The 19,596-nt window shown below is 45.7% G+C and overlaps 1 protein-coding gene across 1 annotated transcript in view; it reads left to right on the forward strand.

The window, feature by feature from the left end:
• Positions 1-19,596, forward strand: part of LOC101597894 (guanylate cyclase soluble subunit beta-2-like) — a 69,697-nt gene that overhangs the window by 34,305 nt on the left and 15,796 nt on the right. Inside the window, exons 4-12 of the mRNA XM_045155537.1 lie at positions 2,641-2,801; positions 4,710-4,809; positions 6,043-6,213; positions 8,566-8,674; positions 8,901-8,907; positions 9,888-9,980; positions 11,638-11,784; positions 15,667-15,821; positions 17,948-18,099. Of these exons, the coding sequence (XP_045011472.1) occupies positions 2,641-2,801; positions 4,710-4,809; positions 6,043-6,213; positions 8,566-8,674; positions 8,901-8,907; positions 9,888-9,980; positions 11,638-11,784; positions 15,667-15,821; positions 17,948-18,099 (1,095 nt within the window). The remainder of the gene's footprint in view (positions 1-2,640; positions 2,802-4,709; positions 4,810-6,042; positions 6,214-8,565; positions 8,675-8,900; positions 8,908-9,887; positions 9,981-11,637; positions 11,785-15,666; positions 15,822-17,947; positions 18,100-19,596) is intronic.

Here is a 19,596-nt window from a genome sequence, read left to right on the forward strand (position 1 = left end):
GGGCCTGTGCTTTTCCTGGCAGGTGACAGGATGCACCTGCGCGGGGCTCCAGCCCACAGGATGTGGGGCACAGCTGCTGCGGCTCAGCCTGAATGAGCTGGATTCATGCGGAAAGGAGGGCTGGGAGGAGAGCGGAAGGAGGAATTCCACACCTGTCCGCCTCCTTCTCCCAGGAACCACTAGCACTGGGAAAGACCTGAGTCGAAATTTTCAGTTCACTTAGTAGTGAGCAGGTGGCTGCTGGTTTCTGGCTTAGACAAAGCTGCCTGCACCTAGCGAGGATGGGCCCAAAGGAGCAAGGAACCCTGCCTTCTCTGGCTTTGTCTAGAGTCAGAAGACCTGGCTAGTGCATTTTGGGGGAATGTATCTCTGACAAGAACAGACCAACTGATTGAGGGCTGGCTTTGGACAGAGAGATGGAAGGAACCTGCTTTTCTGGCTATCGTGTGTGTGTGTGTGTGTGTGTGTGTGTGTGTGTGTGTGTGTGTGTGTATGGTGTGGTGTGGTTGGGGATTGAGCCTAAGGTCATGTGTGTGTTAGATAAGCACTCTCCCACTGACAAATATATGGCATGTGCCACAGTGCCTGTGTGGCAATCAAAGGGCAACTTCAAGGTATCTGTGCTCTACCTCCTTTGGGGCAGTCTTGCTGCTGCAAATGAACGGCAACACTGCAAAGACCTATCAGACGTCTGGCCTATGAGATTCACGTTCTCCTGGTTTTGCTTCCAGATCCGTGCGCCACTTTGCATTATTTATGTTGGTGCTCAGGACTCGAACCTCAGCCCACAGGCTTTTGCAAGCAGGTGCCATTAACCACTAAGTCCTCTCCAGGCCATCCACATACATTGCACGTGTGTTGTATGTGTGGTGTGCGTGTGATATACGCATGTGTGTGTGCAGATGTGTATGTTCTGTGCGCAGGCCTATGGAGGCTTCGTTGAGATGGAGACTCTCACCGACTCTGGAGCTTGCTGTTTTCACGAGCCTCAGGAATTCTCTGGTCTCTGCTCCTCACAGGCCTGAAATTGCAGACATGCATGGCCATGCCCAGCTGTTTATATGGGTGTTGGGGAATCAAACTGAGGTGGTCTCAGGCCTCCTCAAGCCCCTGTGCTTGAATGGGAAGTGTTCGTAATCATGTGTCGAGCCATCCCTTCATGCCATCTTTTTCCACTTTATTTGGAGACGAGATCTCACTAAAGTTACTCAGGCTGTTCACAGCCCCCACCTGATGCTACTACCCAGGAAGTCACCCAGCACCTATTTTGTGTTAGCTCAGAAAACAGGTTGACATGGCTACTGTCAGCAGAATTGCCTGATAGTGAAGAAGAAGAAGAACAAGGAGAAGAAGAAAAAACAACAATGCAATACTTAGGCGGAACAAATTCACTGTGACCAGAGATCATCAGGGAATTGTCATGGAGACTGAGGTGTGAAAGTTGCACCTTGAAGGGAGACCAGGACTGGTAAGACCAAGACAAGGAAAGTCATTGCAGACATTCTCTGTAAGTCTTTGGTAAATCAGGAGAATGTAACCATGGCAAAAATTGCTTTTTAGTTCTGAAGGGGAAAGGGGAAAGTGGAGGAGGGGAGGGAATTATCATCGTTTATTGTCTGTAACTATAGATATTGTCAATCAATCTTTTTTTTAATATTTTATTTATTTATTTGAGAGTGACAGAGACAGAGAGAAAGACAGATAGAGGGAGAGAGACAGAATGGGCGCGCCAGGGCTTCCAGCCTCTGCAAACGAACTCCAGACGCGTGCACCCCCTTGTGCATCTGGCTAACGTGGGACCTGGGGAACTGAGCCTCGAACCGGGGTCCTTAGGCTTCACAGGCAAGCGCTTAACCGCTAAGCCGTCTCTCCAGCCCCAATCAATCTTTTTTAAAGTTAAAATATTTTATTTATTTGAGAGACGGTGGGGGGGGGGGTGGAAAATGGATGTGCGAGGGCCTCCAGCCACCGCAATCCAACTCCAGATGCATGAGCCACGTTGTGCAGCTGGCTTTACATGGGTACCAGGGAATGAAACCTGAGTCCTGTGGCTTTGCTGGCATGTGCCTTCACCCCTAAGCCATCTCTCCAGCCCAAATATTGTTTTGGAAGCTGGGCATGGTGGCGCACGCCTTTAATCCCAGAACTTGGGAGGCAGAGGTAGGAGGATCGCCACGAGTTCGAGGCCACCCTGAGATGGCATAGTGAATTCTAGGTCAGACTAAGTTAGAGTGAGACCCTACCTCAAAAATATATATATATATATATATATATATATATATATATATATATATATATATATATATATATATATGTAGTATCACAGCATTAGTTATTTCTCAGAGACAGCCTTTGCATCCATGTTAGGCTGTTGTGCTTGAAGATCTGTGGTATGGTAGAGAGAATACAGGGCACCCTGCTCTGCCCTGCCCAGTGTGACTTGTGGGACTTGGGGTTAGCAGGCACTTACCAGGTACCAGGGTTGCCCTGGGCTCTTCATGTTGCCCTGGCATGTCACCAATGACAAAGACAAAGGCTTAGACAGAATTCAGGAAGAATCACACAGGCAGGATTTGAATACTTTGGAAATCAATGAAGGCCACCCACGAGAGAACAAGGGCTGTGCTTTGGATCCCACAGATGTACCCATGGAAGCCATTCTGAAGCTCTTTGGAGAATACTTCTTTAAATTCTGCAAGATGTCAGGCTATGACAGGATGCTGCAGAGGCTGGGAGGAAACCTCACAGAGGTTATTGAAAACCTAGATGCCCTCCACAGTTACCTGGCACTCTCTTATCAGGTAAGGTCAATTGGGCCTGGTCTTGGTGATCCAAAGAGGTAGTAAATGCCTTGTGGTTTTGGGCCATCTCTGGCCTCTCACCACAGAGAAGGTACAGGGTTTGGTGTCCCCTCTGTTATGCCATAGAATCTTTGGTCTCTGGTGTCAACAGACCCAGGAGTTATCTTAGGGGCAGGGGAAACAATGATAAATATCTGTTGGCCTTCTTTGTAGACAGGACAAAAAGAGTGTCCTAACCTGGGCTGGAGAGATGGCTTAGCGGTTAAGCGCTCGCCTGTGAAGCCTAAAGACCCCGGTTCGAGGCTCAGTTCCCCAGGTCCCACGTTAGCCAGATGCACAAGGGGGCGCACGCGTCTGGAGTTCATTTGCAGAGGCTGGAAGCCCTGGCGCGCCCATTCTCTCTCTCTCCCTCTATCTGTCTTTCTCTCTGTCTCTGTCGCTCACAAATAAATAAATAAAATATTAAAAAAAAAAAAAGAGTGTCCTAACCTTATGGCGGGAGATGGCCTCTTCAACAGGGCAGGTGTGGGCTTGGAAGCGAATGTAAGGTGCTGGTCACCATGGGAACAAAAGTGAATTCACAAAAAAATATTTCCTTAGGTTTCCTCACCTTGATGTAGCTCATAAATAGCTAAGGTAGCCAGATTCAGGCCAGTCAGAAGGAAAATACCAGATAGGCCAAGAGGCAGAATCAGAAGCCATCCAACGCTGGGTGATGACTGAAGCGTTAAGAAATGAATCTCCCTACTGCGACGTGTCCTTCTGCAAGTTCAAGCCTCGCTTGTCCCCTCCACTCAGATCACCGGAAATTCAAATGTCTAGACTCTTCCTTAGACAAGAAAATGCTTCATTGAAAAAATGAGCTAGCATTCATACCTATCATAAAAACAGCTTATTATTTAGGCAAAAAAGGTTCATTTTAGGGTCCTTTAGACCTTAGCTAGGTCTTTCTTTACTATTCCTGCACTTTGTGTTCCTGGCCGGGTGCTCAGGAGATTAAAATGGGAGCGTGTGTGTGAAAGTACCACCCGAGCTATTACATTGGAAAATGGGCAGAGTACTATTTTCTCCACTCTTCAAATGAGGATTTAGAGGCTTGGAAACCATAGTTAGCTTCAAGTACAATGAGTTCCTGAGCGTGCTCTGTGGCTGTTCTGTGACATTCTTGAGGACAGTTGGAGCGCAAAGCACAGTAAGCCCCTAGGCCGACTTCCTCCACTATGACGCCTACCAGCAGGGTTCCCAGACACGTTAGGGTTCATTCATTCCATTTCTAGGTATTTTTGAGTGCCCGCTACATATAACACATTCCTTTCAAGACACTGGATGCAGAAGCTAAGACAAATACGTAGGGACCAAATAATGATCTCTCTGTGATGTGTCGATTTAAAGAGATCGCATGAAGAACCATGCCTGTCATTTTTCTGTTCACGATGGCCAGCTTTTCAATTAAACGACTTTTCATGGTGACTTCATGTCAGATTTCTTCAGTGAAGCACAAGAAAAGGTTAGGAAGAAAAACATTTAGGCCCCTTAATTAAGTATCCAAATATTTTTATTTAGTTATTTATTTGAGAAAGAGAATAAGGCAGAGAGAGAGAGACAATGGGTGTGCCAGGGCCTCCAGCCACTTGCAAAGAAACTCCAGACTTGTGCGCCACCTTGTGCATAAAGGCTTATGTGGATACTGGTAAAAACTAAACAGAATTTTAAAAATAAATAAAATGCTGAGGGAAAATGAATGAGAATAATGGCATATGTGTAGAAGAAGTTCATGATGAAACCCATTGCTTTGTATAGTAATCTAAAAATGAGTTACAAATATATAAACAAAAATATGTCTGTAAAATGTCGTAATGTAAACATTTGCATTCCCGGGAGGGGAACTGCACTGATTCTTCCAACTAGGAGATGAATGCACCATCCTTTTGCGTGGAGAGAGGAGCCAGTGGGGAGATGTTTCTCCATTACTACTCTGACAGATGTGGTCTGTGCCACATAGTACCAGGTAAGACTTGGACAGCCCATCCCTGAGCTCTGAGGTATCTGGGTGTACAGAAGGCATTTTCACAAAGTCTCCAGGATGGCCACCAAAAAAAAAAAAAAGTGCAATGGCCATTCTGTTTATTATATCTGACTCCTTGTCAGGATGATCCCAAAAGATCTTGAACATTTAGAATAAACTCCCAAAATGCCAAAAGAAGGGATAATTTTTATCTTTAAAACCATGCAGGTATTTATTTGGTTATAATAATTCTACAGAGAATTTATATTGGCTTTTACTTTCTTTTATTTGTCACTATGGAAAATGCACACTTCCATGCTTTCACAGTCTTTGAAAACCATGTCATAGAATTATGGTTAGGAAATGCTTTTGTTTTGCTCTGTCTGGCTGCTGGAGATTGAGCTGCGTGCTTTACACATTCTGGGCACACACTCTACTATTAAGGTACATTTCCAGCTCCTAAGCTCATATCTTAAATGGTTAGTAATATGTCCCATCATGATTATCTGAATTAGTCCCCTGTTGTTGCATTTTAGTTGAGACTAATCCTTTACTCTTGTTAAACAATACTGTGAGGAACATGCTTTTACTCCAAGATAGAGTCCCAGAATGGCACTTTTAAAAAAAAATTTATTTATTTATTTATTTATTTATTTGAGAGACACAGACACAGAGAGAAAGACAGATAGAGGGAGAGAGAGAGGGAGAATGGGCGCACCAGGGCTTCCAGCCTCTGCAAATGAACTCCAGATGCGTGCGCCCCCTTGTGCATCTGGCTAACGTGGGACCTGGGGAACTGAGCCTCGAACCGGGGTCCTTAGGCTTCACAGGCAAGCGCTTAACCGCTAAGCCATCTCTCCAGCCCCAGAATGGCACTTTTGATGACATGATCCTTAATGCTTTTACCACTTAATTCTGCAGAGATAATGTCCAAAGGTTGCCTGTTTAATGAGTTCAATGTCTTCCTGAAATAAAAACAAACAAACAAACACAAGTAGATGTTGAAGTAAAAATCACAACAGCAGTGATGTATTATGGTATTTGGACATGTATAACTTAAACCTCTGCACATTCTTTTTCCCTCCATCTGTTATACAATACCTATTTTGGGGCAAGGTGTGGACTTGGCAAAGTGATAAAAATACATCAGAAGTTGTACAGTTTGGTATTTTAATGATTTCTTGCCAAGGCATTGCCTTCTGCCATCCCTCACCCATTGGCATCCTTCGGCTGCAGGTATCATCGAAGCAGTGGCTAAGGACTTCTTTGGCATTGATGTGGCCATGCGTATCCTTGACATGAACGAAGAGCTGGAGAGGACAGGGAAGAAAGAGCACGTTGTGTTTCTGGTTGTGCAGAAGGCTCGTGGGTGGGTAAGAAGGCTCGAGCCAGACAGGTTACAAGGTGGTGAGGACATCCAGAGAGACAGAGGTACTGGGCCTGCTGTGTCTTCGGAAAACACAGCTCTCCTTGAGGAGAGCTGCACATGCTGGAACAGTCTATGGAAACATCACCATTGAATAGTGAAGCCCAAGGCAGGATTTCTCTAGCAGGGCATTGCTGACCTTGTGGCCCAAATACCCCTGGTTATCTTGGGCTATGCATTGTGCTTCAGGATGCGTCACCACACCCCAGGCAACTCCCTACTCAGCTTCTACAATACTACGCCCCTGGGTGTTTCTATCAAAACATGCCTTCAGGCATTGCCAACACCCCCAGGGAGGTGGTAGGAGATAAAAATCACGCCTAGCTGCGAAGTGCAAAAATTAAGGTTAACTAATTAATTGAGGGCTGGAGAGATGGCTTAGCGGTTAGGCACTTGCCTGTGAAGCTCTATTCTCCAGGACCCACATTAGCCAGATGCACAAGGGGGTGCATGTGTCTGGAGTTCTTTTGCAGTGGCTGGAGGCCCTGGCATGCCCATTCTCTCTATATATCTTCCTCTCTCTCCCTCTCTCTCTATCTCTCTCTCTCTCTCTCTCTCTCTCTCTGCCTCTTTCTCTGTCACTTTCAAATAAAAAAGTAAAAATAAAATTAAGGTTAACTGGACATGTGATGCAGATCTTCTGGGATGCACCTTAGCTTGTGAAATGCTCAGATGGGGGTGTGGTGGCTCAAGTCTGTCATGTACTGAAGCAAGAGAGCTGCCGTAAGTTTGAGGCAAGCCTGGGCTAAAGAGTGAGACCTCTGCCTCAAAAACAATAAAACATACACACACACACACACACACACACACACACACACACATCATTTCCAAAGGGTTTGAAATCAGGATCTGTTGTCTTATTTCACAATCTCCTTTAAATGAGTTGGCCTTTCAGGTCCTCTGTGCCTCTTTGCATCTGGAGCCAGTCATGGGCCTGAAGTCTCCTCAAAGCCCTTTGCTTCAAAGTGGCTGTGGTCTTCATGACCCCACACTGGCTGATGCCTCCTACACAAAACCTGCATAACATAATAGCAGTGGGGTGGGGAGGGAAATGAGGATATCAAGATAGAAGAGAAAACTAGTTGGAAAGAAGGGATTCAGTGGAGGGGGGTGGCTGGGAGGGAAGGAAGGGGAAGGTAGTGGGAGGGGATTATGATCATGGTATATTGTCTATATATACTGATGTTGTCAATAAAAGTAGTTTTTTAGAAAAACAAAAACAAATAGTTTTTTAAGCCGGATGTGGTGGCACACGCCTTTAATCCCAGCAGGAGGAGGCAGAGGTAGGAGGATCGCTATGATTTCGAGACCACCTTGAGACTCCATAGTGAATTCCAGGTCAGCCTGGGCTAGAGTGAGACCCTACCTCAAAAAAAAAACAAACAGGGCTAGAGAGATGGCTTAGCGGTTAAGCGCTTGCCTGTGAAGCCTAAGGACCCCGGTTCGAGGCTCGGTTCCCCAGGACCCACGTTAGTCAGATGCACAAGGGGGCGCACGCGTCTGGAGTTCGTTTGCAGAGGCTGGAAGCCCTGGCGCGCCCATTCTCTCTCTCCCTCTATCTGTCTTTCTCTCTGTGTCTGTCGCTCTCAAATAAATTTAAAAAAAAAATAAAAAAATAGTTTTTTAAAGACCCTGTTCTAGACTCGTGTAAGTCTAGGACCACATATATTAGACACATATATATGTGTACGTGTAGCCTGCATAGATATTCACATTGGTCTATGGTTCCTGGAGGTAGGTTGTTCTCCCTTACAGCATGCAAGTCCATGTCAGGGTCTGCTGCTGGATTCAGAATATTCAACTACAGGAAGAGGGTGCTCACGAGTGGATATATTCCCTGAGGAGAAAATTTCCTATCGTACTGAACGGGTCTGCTCTTGTTCCCTTCTAACTGTGACTAATCTTTTGGTATTGTAAACAATACCGTCATGGACATTTTCACACATGCTTTCTCCATATTCTGTATTTTAACATTGGGATAGAGTCCTAAAACCACATTTACAAAACCATGGTTCTATATATGTATTTTTCCCTCACTGAATTTTCTTTAGGATCCCTTTAAGAGTTCCCTTGAGATTTTTAAAAACAGGAAAATACAAAAACAGTTTTGCTGCCTTTGCTAGAAAACCATGGAGATTAAACTAGATACGAAATCTTAGGAATCCGAACTCTTTGGTAGACTTGATCTTGCAAGATCCCACCCTGTTGCTCTGGCCGGGACACTCTTCCATGGACAATGATGGGTGGCCCAGGTGCCCCGGGGCGGTGCTTGTTCATCTTCAGTCCCGTGACCAGGTACCTGTCTCCCTGTCACCCGCAGGCTGGGGAGGAAGCTTTCCTTAGGACGAAGGAGAAGTTCTCAAGTGTCTCTGCTTGCTGGGGGAAGCCATCTGGCTCCTGCTGGGCTGCTGTGAGGATGACAGTCATGTTCGGAAAAGGTGAGCCCTAGCTGGTGGGCTTCCTGATCTGCAGGGCAAGTAACCCCAGTACACTGATGGAACAAAGTCCTCTATAATTCTGATGCCTCTGATGTCTGCAGAGCTTGCATCTGGCAACTATGATTTTTAACTTTAAAACATTCTAACTTGTCATTGGTCGGCCTCCCGTTTGTTCTGGGTAGCACGGAGACACCGTCCACCCTGTAATCAAGGCAAGCCACAGGCAGGAGGCTTGGCGTCAGTCCCGGCTGGGAGCTGGGAAGGGAAGAAGGATGGGCGTGGGAGGACGGAGCGCACTGCGTTTTGCACGGCCTTTCTGGATCTAGACCTTCTGAATGAGGTTGCATTTCTGGGCTGGGAATTTGTGGACAGTTACTACGGCCAGCCAGTACTGCAAAGGACGGCGTGGCTCTAGAGCCAAGAGGGCAGGTCTCTGGCTCTCTTTCCGAGGCTGCTGGGTGACAGGGGACAGTTTCCTTTCCTTCTTTCTTTTTGTAAGATGGAAGCAACAACCTCTCCTCTGAGAGCGTGGCGGTGGCCTGATGACCCGTACCTGACACCTCCGTCGGAGTCCACTGGGAACAGGGAGCTGGGTGCGCCTCCTCCTCCTGGTCCAGTGGGTCAAATGACAGGCATCTGGGGGAAGTCTGCTGGGCTCCAAGAGCTGCGTTTTGAGACCTTCAAGCTGTGGCAAACGAGTCAAATACACAATTGACACCCTTTGTCTAGGAGATTTTCATATCAAAAAGGCTCCATTGCGAATCTGCACCCCCTGCCAAATAGGGCTGTTGGTTAAATTTTCACGTGCCACCCAAAAATGTCAGTCTAAAAAAAAGCTCCATGGCAAATGGCCCTGATGCCGGGCTGGGCACACACACTCTGCTCTCGTAGCTCATTGTCCGCCTGTCACCGTTTCAATGCGGGCTCTTTTTGCATGGTAAGACATACTCAATTGGCCCTGAAACTCTTCAGCAGTGGGCAGAAACTTGGCAGAGGGCGGGAGGGCTTCTCAGCCTGGTAGCAAGGTTTCTGTTTGTTTTAATTTGGAAGGAGAATTGCTGTGGCCATCTGGAGATGCTGAGGTCGCCCATGCTAAAGAGAAGGGAGCTCACTTGCCTGTGGCACACTTAAGATTCTGTCCCTGTCCCCAACGTGGCTCTGCACAAGGGCCACAGCACGAACTGGTTTTCATTAGCGCTTTCTCTTTCTATGTCCAGGACACCTTCCAGCCCATCTATCCCGAGAGACTGTGGGTTGAAGAGAAGACATTCTGCCATGCTTTTCCTTTCCATGTTGTCTTTGATGAAATCGTAAGAGGCCTTGCCCTCTGGAGCTTTTGCAGGGGGCTGGGGGGAGGCTGGGGAGAGGCGTGTGAGTCATAGTCATTACAGCTCACAAGAACTTCAGTCACTGAGAAGTTCACGGCGTTTGTGAAACCAGACTTGAGACTTTATCATGGCGAGTCCAGTGACTTCACTTCCTATGGTAGAATCTTCTGGACACTAGGATACAGAATCTTCTTGGCAAATATAAGCAAGGAAGATTTGAACCAGGGAGTGAATGGGAAGGTGTATGGTCAGAAAGAAGGCCACAGGAAGAGACATTAAAATTCATTTCATAAAGAGAGATAGCAGAGCACAGTCAATGGCAGTGGTCCCAAAAGTGACCTGCCACCATCTTTGTGACTACTAGGGATGTCTCAATCTACCATGCTCTACTTCCTGTATCTTAGGTGGGGCAGAGGTTTGTATGACTTCCCACTGTGTTCTGTGAGGGTCTTTAGCAGAACCATTTGATGACTACTGATTTCCAAGGGTGAAATATCTTTCAACCGGTATCAAGCAGGGTGTGGTAGCATACCCTTATAATCCGAGTATTTGGGAGGCTGAGGCATGAGGATCAAAGCAAAACAAATATAGATATAGATTATACAGATAAATCAACTGAGTTGATTTTTAAAATTCACTTAATGGACAAATAGGCAAAATGAATTCTGTGAAAAATTCAGTTAAAATTCCTTGAACTTGCTCTGTCTGTACTAGTTTGGGGTTTGCTGGACCTAAATTGTGTCAAGGGAAAGAACTAGATTGGAATTAGTATTTTAAGGATTTGGGTTTCTTTTTTTTTTTTTTTTTCTTTTTTTTGAGGTAGGGTCTCACTCTAGCTCAGGCTGACCTGGAATTCACTATGGAGTCTCAGGGTGGCCTTGAGCTCACGGCAATCCTCATACCTCTGCCTCCCGAGTGCTGGGATTAAAGGCTGGGATTAAAGGCGCCACCATGCCCAGCTAAGGATTTTGGTATTTTAAGGGTCCTTTTATAATACATAGTGTTAAAATGATGTTAAGATCCGTGCAGGCATAGTTTTCTTAGATCATGGTATTTTGCTCCCAAAGTCAGTAGAAAATCTCATTCATATATCTATTTTCTAGCACTTGGCATCATATGACCATTATTATCTAGCATGTAGTGTCATGTGACTTCCTAGAAGTGTCATCCTCTCTGGGAATTATTTCCATCAAATGCAAAGTGGTGGCCTGGAGTGTGCTGGCTTAGTGACTAAGGCCCTTGCCTGCAAATCCTAAGGACCCAGGTTTGATTCCCCAGAACCCATATAAGCCAGATGCACATGGTGGTGCATGCATCTGGAGTTCATTTGCAGGGACTAGAGGCCCTGGAATGCCCTCTCTTTCAGTAAATGGAAGAAAAAAAAATTGTTTAAAAAAGGCAAATGGCTGAGGGTGTGGCTCAGTGATAACATGCTTGCTTGGTTAGCTTGTGTGGAACAGTGGCGTCCATCCAGCACCCAAACATAACAAAAGCCTCTCACATCTCGCTCTCAGAGCCCCAGCAACAGCAAAGAATCACCAGCTGTCAATACACAGAAGATAGCAGGCAGCCATCTCTGTTAATTTGGTTAGGACTCGAAGAAACTGAATACCTCCCGTACGCCTCCGTGTGTCGGCAGGTGGAAACGACAGGTGATGCTCCCATGGTGGTGGGCGGCGTGCCGGTTCCCGTGGAATGCCATGCTCAAAGGGTGGCTAATTTTGCCTTGGGGATGCGAATTTCTGCAAAAGAAGTGATGAATCCTGTCACCGGAGAGCCCATCCAGGTAGAGAGCAGATGTGCTTCGCCTAATTGACCCCCCAAAGTGGAATTCTAGTTTGCTTAGGTGGTCACTGGGTATGCATGCTACTCTATTTAAAATGGATGATCTCTTCGGTGTCTTCCTGAGGAATGCAGCAGCTATTAATAAGGTTATTACAGAGTCAACTTCTCTTGTTTCAGAGGAGCCTGTGGCTCTTGGGATTTTCCTGCAATCCACCTCCTTTGTCCCCAAGTCAGGACTGTGCTGAGAGTGTCTCACTGTTTCCCCTGGAGGCTCAATCTGTCTTGAGAGCCAGTTCCTTTGTAATTTCTGCTTTCTTGTTCAAGCACTGCCACAGGTGGTTCGGGTCTCCTGAGGGCCAATGCTCCCTGCAGAGGGAAATGTACCCAGCATGCCTCGTGACAGCTTAGAGCTTAGAGCAGACTGAGGTGTGAAGTGGCCTCCAGTTAACAAGCAGCCTGCAATGCTTAAAGATACTCAGAATGGCTTCCCTTTAGTCACACAACCGTTATCTTAAGGGACATCTGCTTGCCTTTTTTTTACTCAGGAAGGAACTCTTCCAAGCAGTGTTGGAAATGTCCTTTCTGCCAGCTCCGATTCCCTCTACCCATCTTGCCAAGACGGTTTAGAGTGTTGTCCCTCTGCCAATCCTTATCTAGATCTCTGGTCTGCCCCTGTCATTTAGAACATCAAGCTAAATACCCAAATGAAAATAAATAAAACCAATTATAAGATACAATATGAGGTTTTGTTTTTTTTTTTTTTTTTTTTTGAGATAGGGTCTCACTATAGCCCAGGATGAGCTGGAATTCACTGTGTAGTCACAGAGTGACCTTGAACCCTCAGTGATCCAATCCTCCTACCTCTGCCTCCTGAGGGCTGGGATTAAAGGCGTGCTCTACCATCCCCTGCTCAGAATATGAGTTTTCTAAATTCTACCTACTTTGGAGAAGGTTCTGACATATGGTCTGTTTGCCCTCACCACAGTGATTTGGAAGCTGAGAAATACTGCAGATCCTGGCAACAGTGTCCACTGTCCTCGTCTAAGTAAAAGCTAGGATAGGCCACCACAGAAAAATGCATCTGTGGCCCTTGACTTGGAAATGCAGAGGGCATCGATTGAATAAAATCTCCAATATAACCAATACAAAATTAGGGCAGGATGCAATGAGAGAGTAGAAAAAGGAAAAGTCAGATAAGAGATGAGAGCTTCAGTTACAGGACACAAATGTGGTCACTGGAGAAAAGGAAAAAGTATGGGCTTGCACCTGAGCTCATCCACCACAGACCTTCACCGAGTGCGCACAGGGTTCTTTGGCCAAAGGCTAGAGCCAGAGGAGGAAAACCAAGAGTTCCCAGTCCCTGAGGTGCGTAGACTGCTTCCCAAATTGGTCCTGGCCCCCAAAGGGCTGGTATTAGAGAAACTCGTAGGCTGGAGAGATGGTTCAGTGGAAGAAAGGCCTGCTGTGCTATTGTGAGCGACCTTTTGGAGTTTGGATCCCCAGACTCCACACCAGAAGCTGTGGCAGGCTTCTGTAATCCCAGTGCTCTATGGTGAGGAGGGAGGCGGAGACATGAGAATTTCCCGGAAAGCTTGCGGATAGAGCGGTGAGTTACAAGTAGAGTCGCTGCCTTAAACAAAGTGGAAGGGCTGGGCGTGGTGGTGCATGCCTTTAATCCCAGCACTCAGGAGGCAGAGGTAGGAGGATCGCCGTGAGTTCGAGGCCACCGTGAGACTGCATAGTTAATTCCAGGTCAGCCTGGGCTAGAGTGAGACCCTACCTCTGCAAAACAGTGGAAGGTGGGGACTGATGTGAAAGTTGTCCTCTGAGCCCCCACACACATGCCGTGATGCTCACCCACACTCACATAAGCGTGCACACACACACCCACCTCAGTACAGAGTGTCCAGTAATGGACTCCACAGTTGAGATGAGTTGATTTATGATCAAGGCCCAAATCAGTTCAGTGGGGAAACAGTCTTTTGAAAGGAGGTTGTTCTGTTATTACCCAATAATATGTGGAAAGGAAGCAAATTCTACCTCAACAAGTGCAAGTTTATTTGGTATGTATCATAGATCTAACCATAAGAGCAAGATTCATACAGCTTTTGGATGAAAATCCTAAAAGTAGATTCCTGACTTTGAGAAAAACAGTGATTTCTGGATAAAGCACTGCAGTAGATAGTTTAGTACACAGGTAGCTAAAATGAACTTCCCAGTCAGGCACAAGCTATGGGAGGAAGAAGGGATTTACTGAAGCGTACAGATAGGGGGGGAGTTTCATTATGGCAGAAGTTGCCCCCTACCATTCACAGGTCCATGGAGAGAGAGAGAAAAAAATGCAACCGCCAAAAAGTATGAGCAAAAAACCCCAGAGCAAGCCTGGCGTGGTGGCGCACGCCTTTAATCCCAGCACTCGGGAGGCAGAGGTAGGAGGATCACTGTGAGTTCAAGGCCAGCCTGAAACTACATAGTTAATTCTAGGTCAGCCTGAGCTAGAGTGAGACCCTACCTCAAAAACCCAAAAAGAAAGAAGGAAAAAAAAGAAGAAGAAGAAGAAACCAGAGCAGCCAAACTGCAGGGAACCACAGGTAGAATTCAGGCACTTTGTATCTCTTAAACTGGAATTCAGCTCCACCCCCAGTGACACTTCCTCCAGCCACGTAGCTTGAAATCCAAGAAGCTTTAATAAAACTCCTGGATCTATTGGGGGACATCTATTCAAACTCCCACAAGCACTAAGGCACTAAACATGAAAGGAAGACTGATGCAAGGGAGATCTGAACGAATGTCTCTTCAGGTATGGTGCCAACGGCAGACCCAAGGCAAGTCTAGCTTTGTGACCCAATTATTTTATTGAGGGTTACTTACTGGAGCATGTGTGACTCACCAAAAAGTCCACCACAGCTTGAGTGACAGCTCATGAAAGCCACATCCCCAGAACTTTGTATACAACTTGCAGGAAGCTTCTCTGAAAATAGGTCTCTCCCAGCTTGTTTACTGCTTGTTTGCCTGGGAGAAGGGTTTGGGGAGTCGTCACGTTCTAGCTCCCCGTACCTTAGAAGTTTGTATTTGCTTTCCTGGTCTTATGAGCTTCCCACTTCCCTCCAGGAAAGAATGTTTTAATTTGAAGGAAATAGCTAAAATAACGTACATAACAGGTGGACAGAATGGAGGAAAGGGATGAGTGATGGTTTTGCTAATTACTGTAATTACTTCTCGTTGCTGGTACAAAGCACCATACCCAAAGCAGCTGATGGGAAGAAAGGTTTTATTTTGGCTCATAGTCTCAAGGGGACGCTTCATGATGGCAGTGGCAAGCATGGCATGAGCAGAGGCTGGACGTCACCCTCTGCCACAGCAGGTGGAAAATAGCAACAAGAAACCAGGCATAGTGGCGCACGCCTTTAATCCCAGCACTCGGGAGGCATAGGTAGGAGGATCGCCATGAGTTCAGGGCCGTCCTGAGACTACAGAGTTAATTCCAGGTCAGCCTGGACCAGAGTGAGACCCTACCTTGAAAAAAAAAGAAAAGAAAAAGAAAATAGCAACAAGAGGGTGAGCCAAACTCTGGAAAGGGGGACCTGGCTGTGCCCTTGAGCCCACTCCCAACAACAAATCTCCTCCAGCAAGGCTCCACCTCACAAACTGCCACCCAGCTGAGGACCAAGTATTCAGAACACATGGGTTTACGTGGGACATCAGATTCAAACCATCACGGTAGTGGAACTGCTCTACGTTTGGTTTTGGATGGTGATACCTTTGTCAAGACTCAGGGAGACACTATAATCTCTATGATTTTCATTTTATGTAAATTATGCCTAAAGTAAAAGCATGAGGAATCATTTGCTGATCTTCTTTCATTGAATTTTTCTCTGTACAGATCAGAGTGGGGATTCACACTGGACCAGTCTTAGCAGGTGTTGTGGGAGACAAGATGCCCCAGTACTGCTTGTTTGGGGATACCGTAAACACAGCCTCCAGGATGGAAAGCCACGGGCTTCCCAATAAAGTGCATCTCAGCCCCACAGCCTACAAGTTAGCCATTCATTTATTCATGCCTTCCTTTGCCTTTCCCTTCTTCCAGAACTATCATATGCCTAGAGGCCATGGGGTGGGGTAGCAGAAGAAACTCCTGGTTCTTCTCTTATGCTTCACTGGCTTACAAAAGACATTATGCCAGACAACATTGTTGAGCCATTACTTTCCTATAACTTTTTCTTTCTGAAAGCATATGGTTTAGTGCACAGAACACCTGATTATAACCTACAGGCCAAATGCAATCTGTTGCTTATTTGTGTTAATAAAGTTTTATTGGGACATAGCCATGCTTTTATTTACACATTGTCTATGGCTGATGCCATGGTAAATAACAGAATTTAGTAACTGTGACAGAGTGTATGACTCATAAAGCCTCAAATACTCTTTGGACTTTGATAAATAAAGCTTGCTGGTTTTTGGTCAGGTGGAGGAATAAAGAAACTTCATGGGCTGGAGAGATGACTTAATGGTTAAGGCACTTGTCTGCAAAGTCAAAGGACTCAGTTTTGAGTCCCCAGGATCCACATAAAACCAGATGCACAAGGTGACACATGGATCTGGAGTTCATTTGCAGTGGCTAGAGGCCCTGGTGCATTCATTCATTCTCTCTCTGTCTCTCTTCCCCTCTTTCTCTCTCCCAAATAAATAAATTAATTTAAAAAAAGAAAATCCATAGTTAATTATTTTTAAAGTGGGATAAATACAAAGATAATGATATACATAAAATAATAACATTTTGTTTAGCACTTACAGCAAGTTACAGTCAGTTCTAAATTTTTTCATAGCTGAGTTACTGTTGAACAACTCCATGAGCATATACAGATGAGGAAAAATGAGGCTGCTACAATAAGCTTTTCCTAGGGAGGCACAAATAAATGTCTGCTCACCTCACCCAAAGATAGGGCACTGATCACAGACCAAAGAAATGGTTACAACCAAGTCTAACTTAGTAAACCAATGAGGTTATCAGAGTTAATTGCAGGAGTATGAGTAAAGCATTATATAAAGGATCAGGGCTGACTCAAAGGCAGCGACATCACTGAAAAGCCCACCTCGGCATAGGTGAATGGAAGTCACTACAGGATTTGCAGGCAGATGGGCTGGGTGGAGAGCCTCTTTTCCCGGGCAGTTCTTACTCCTCATATAACCTGGTGACGGGGCCTCGGGAGCCTTGTTTCAGGAGTTTCCTGAGACTCATCAGGTCCTTAGTCTTAGTTACTTCCAGAGCTTTACAGTTTTGAAACTTCCGAAGTTTTAGTGTGCCTGTTTCAGTTTTGCCCTTTCTAACAAGCCTCCCTCCAAGACGAATTGCTATACAACAGAGGCACAAGGGCTGGAGGGATGGCTTGGCAGTTAAGGAGTTTGCCTGCAAAGCCAAAGGACCCAGGTCTAATTCCCCAGGACCCACGTTAGCCAGATGCACAAGGGGCACATATGTCTGTAGTTCATTTGCAGTGGCTGAAGGCCCTGGTGCACCCATTCTCTCTCTTTCTTTCTCTCTCTCTTTCTATGTAAAGTAAATGAATAAATAAAAATAAGACGTTTGCCTACAACAGAGGTTAGTGACTTGCCTCAGATCACAAGAATGCAGGAAGGACAGTAGCCAGGGGTGAGACTCAGGTGAGTCTCTAGTGTAACCATTTTGCTCTACTGAGTGAGAGTTTGGGGTATGGGAGAATAGGTGAAGGAGCCTGACCTCCCTGCAAAAAGGAAAGCTTTCTGGAGATGCCAAACTGAATCTTGAACAAAGAGTTTCAGAGTAAGATTCAGACAAATTTGGGACACTAGGAATGAAATCCAAATGAGAGAGATCAGTGTCTGGGGAATACTTTGCAGGATTTTGATGGTTGGATCAATGGAGCTTGGATGGGTCTCCTATGGCCTCCCTTGGCCTTTGGCACCCTGCTCAGAATATCCATCATGCTTCCCTTTTGGTCCATTGGCTCCCCCGTCCTTTGTGCTCCTGCAGGCTCTGGATGTAGTCTCAGATCCTCCATCCTTTGCTGAGTGTCCTAGATCCAAGAGTTATCTTCTGACATCACCCTTTACACTGTAGCCAATTCTGTGATCTTTGATATCTGGTGTCTTTCTTTCTTTCTTTTTTTTTTCTTTTTTTCGTGCAGAGCTCTGGAAAATCAAGGGTTTGAAATTGTTGAGAGGGGTGAAATTGAAGTGAAAGGCAAAGGGAAAATGACCACATACTTTCTGATCCAGAACTTGAATGCCATAGAGGATGAGATCATGGGGAGACCTAAAACTCAACTTGATCAAAAGAGTAAGCAAACAAACAAAAAAAAAATGGAAAGCCTTGTCCTTGGTGTTGGATGTTTTTCCTTTTCCTGTGTATGTGTGTGTGTGTTTATAGTATGTTGTGATATGTGTGGGCAGACTCATGTGTGTGCTTTTGTGCATGGGCAGTGGGCAGAGGAGCACACGAGGTATTCTTTTCTACCACTCTTTGTACCTTTTATTTTTCCCTCATACAGAGTGTCTCTTTGAATCTAGAGCTCACCATTTTTTGGTTTCACTGGCTGGCCAGTGAGCCCCAGCAATGCTCCAGTTTCTGACTCCCTTTGCACTAGGATTATAGGCATTCACGACCACGCCTGGACTTTTACGTGGATGTTAGAGATTGAATTCAGGTCCTCATGTTTGAATAGCAAGTGCTCTTAATGTGGGATTTTGTGGTGTCTTTGAGAGAGGTGGGACTTTGCTCAGCTCTTGGTTGGGCTGTACCTCAAAAGTTGGGTGCTGGATGCTCACAGTCACTTGAAACTTCTGAGTCAGTGTAAGCAGTCTCCGGGTTCTGGTCTTATAAAGTCTATGAATGAAGTCTACAGAGTACAGATTATGAGGTTTAGAAAAATTTTACTACAGAGCTTAAAAGTAGGGGAAAAAAACCAGCTCCTGCTCTAAGACAGGAGGGTGTCCTAGAAATGGAAAAGCTTTCCTAGTGTCTTTGACTAGAAATTTTATGGGAATTTACTAGATGGGAGCTGAGCCAGTCTAGCCCTCATGCCTGATATCCAGGCACTTTGCCAGGTTTCTAGGAAAGGGGGTATTCCTTTAGGGAAGAATAGATAAAGCAAGAGTAGGCCCTGCTAACAGTTTTGGCCTCTAGCCAGGTGGAAGCTGTGAGGACTCCACTAGGAAAAAAAAGAGATAAGGAAAAACCATATTCTCTTTTACAGGCTTAAGAACATATCTTTCTGTATAGATGCTTTTAGTTTACTTTAGGAGACCCTGTTAATCCAAAATTGCCTCACTCTTCTTACCAGTTTTCAGAGTGATGGAGCCTTTCTAGGCTCTGGATGGGCTTAGCTTAGGAGTTAGAGTGTTGTGACACTCAGGGGTCAGTAAACTCTCAACACCAGTGGCTGTCAAGCTCTTGTCTTGTGACCTGCAAAGAATGATGAGTGCCTACATGGCAGAAGGGTAGTTCATCAGTGGTTTATTAGAACGTAAAGGAGGAACATGAACAATAAGGCAGAAGAGCTCTTGAGCTGGGAGGGATCCCCGGTGGGTAACCCTCGTGTGATTTGGGCCAGGGCTTTTTAATACCCTCAGGGAAGCAAATTGTCAAGTTGGGGTGAGATTGAATTGGTTATTTTGAATGTACGTAGAGGCGTCTGAGAGGCTGATACTCTCAGGGATGTAAATTAGGCATCAAGCTGGGCTGGATTTCATTGGTTACTTTCAGTGTATGTGAGCATCTCCCAATAGGCTAATGAGTTACATGGAAGATTGGTTACTTTGGATGTATACAGAGAAA

The sequence above is a fragment of the Jaculus jaculus genome, chromosome 7 (genome assembly GCF_020740685.1).
Source record: "Jaculus jaculus isolate mJacJac1 chromosome 7, mJacJac1.mat.Y.cur, whole genome shotgun sequence".
Lineage (NCBI taxonomy): Eukaryota > Metazoa > Chordata > Mammalia > Rodentia > Dipodidae > Jaculus > Jaculus jaculus.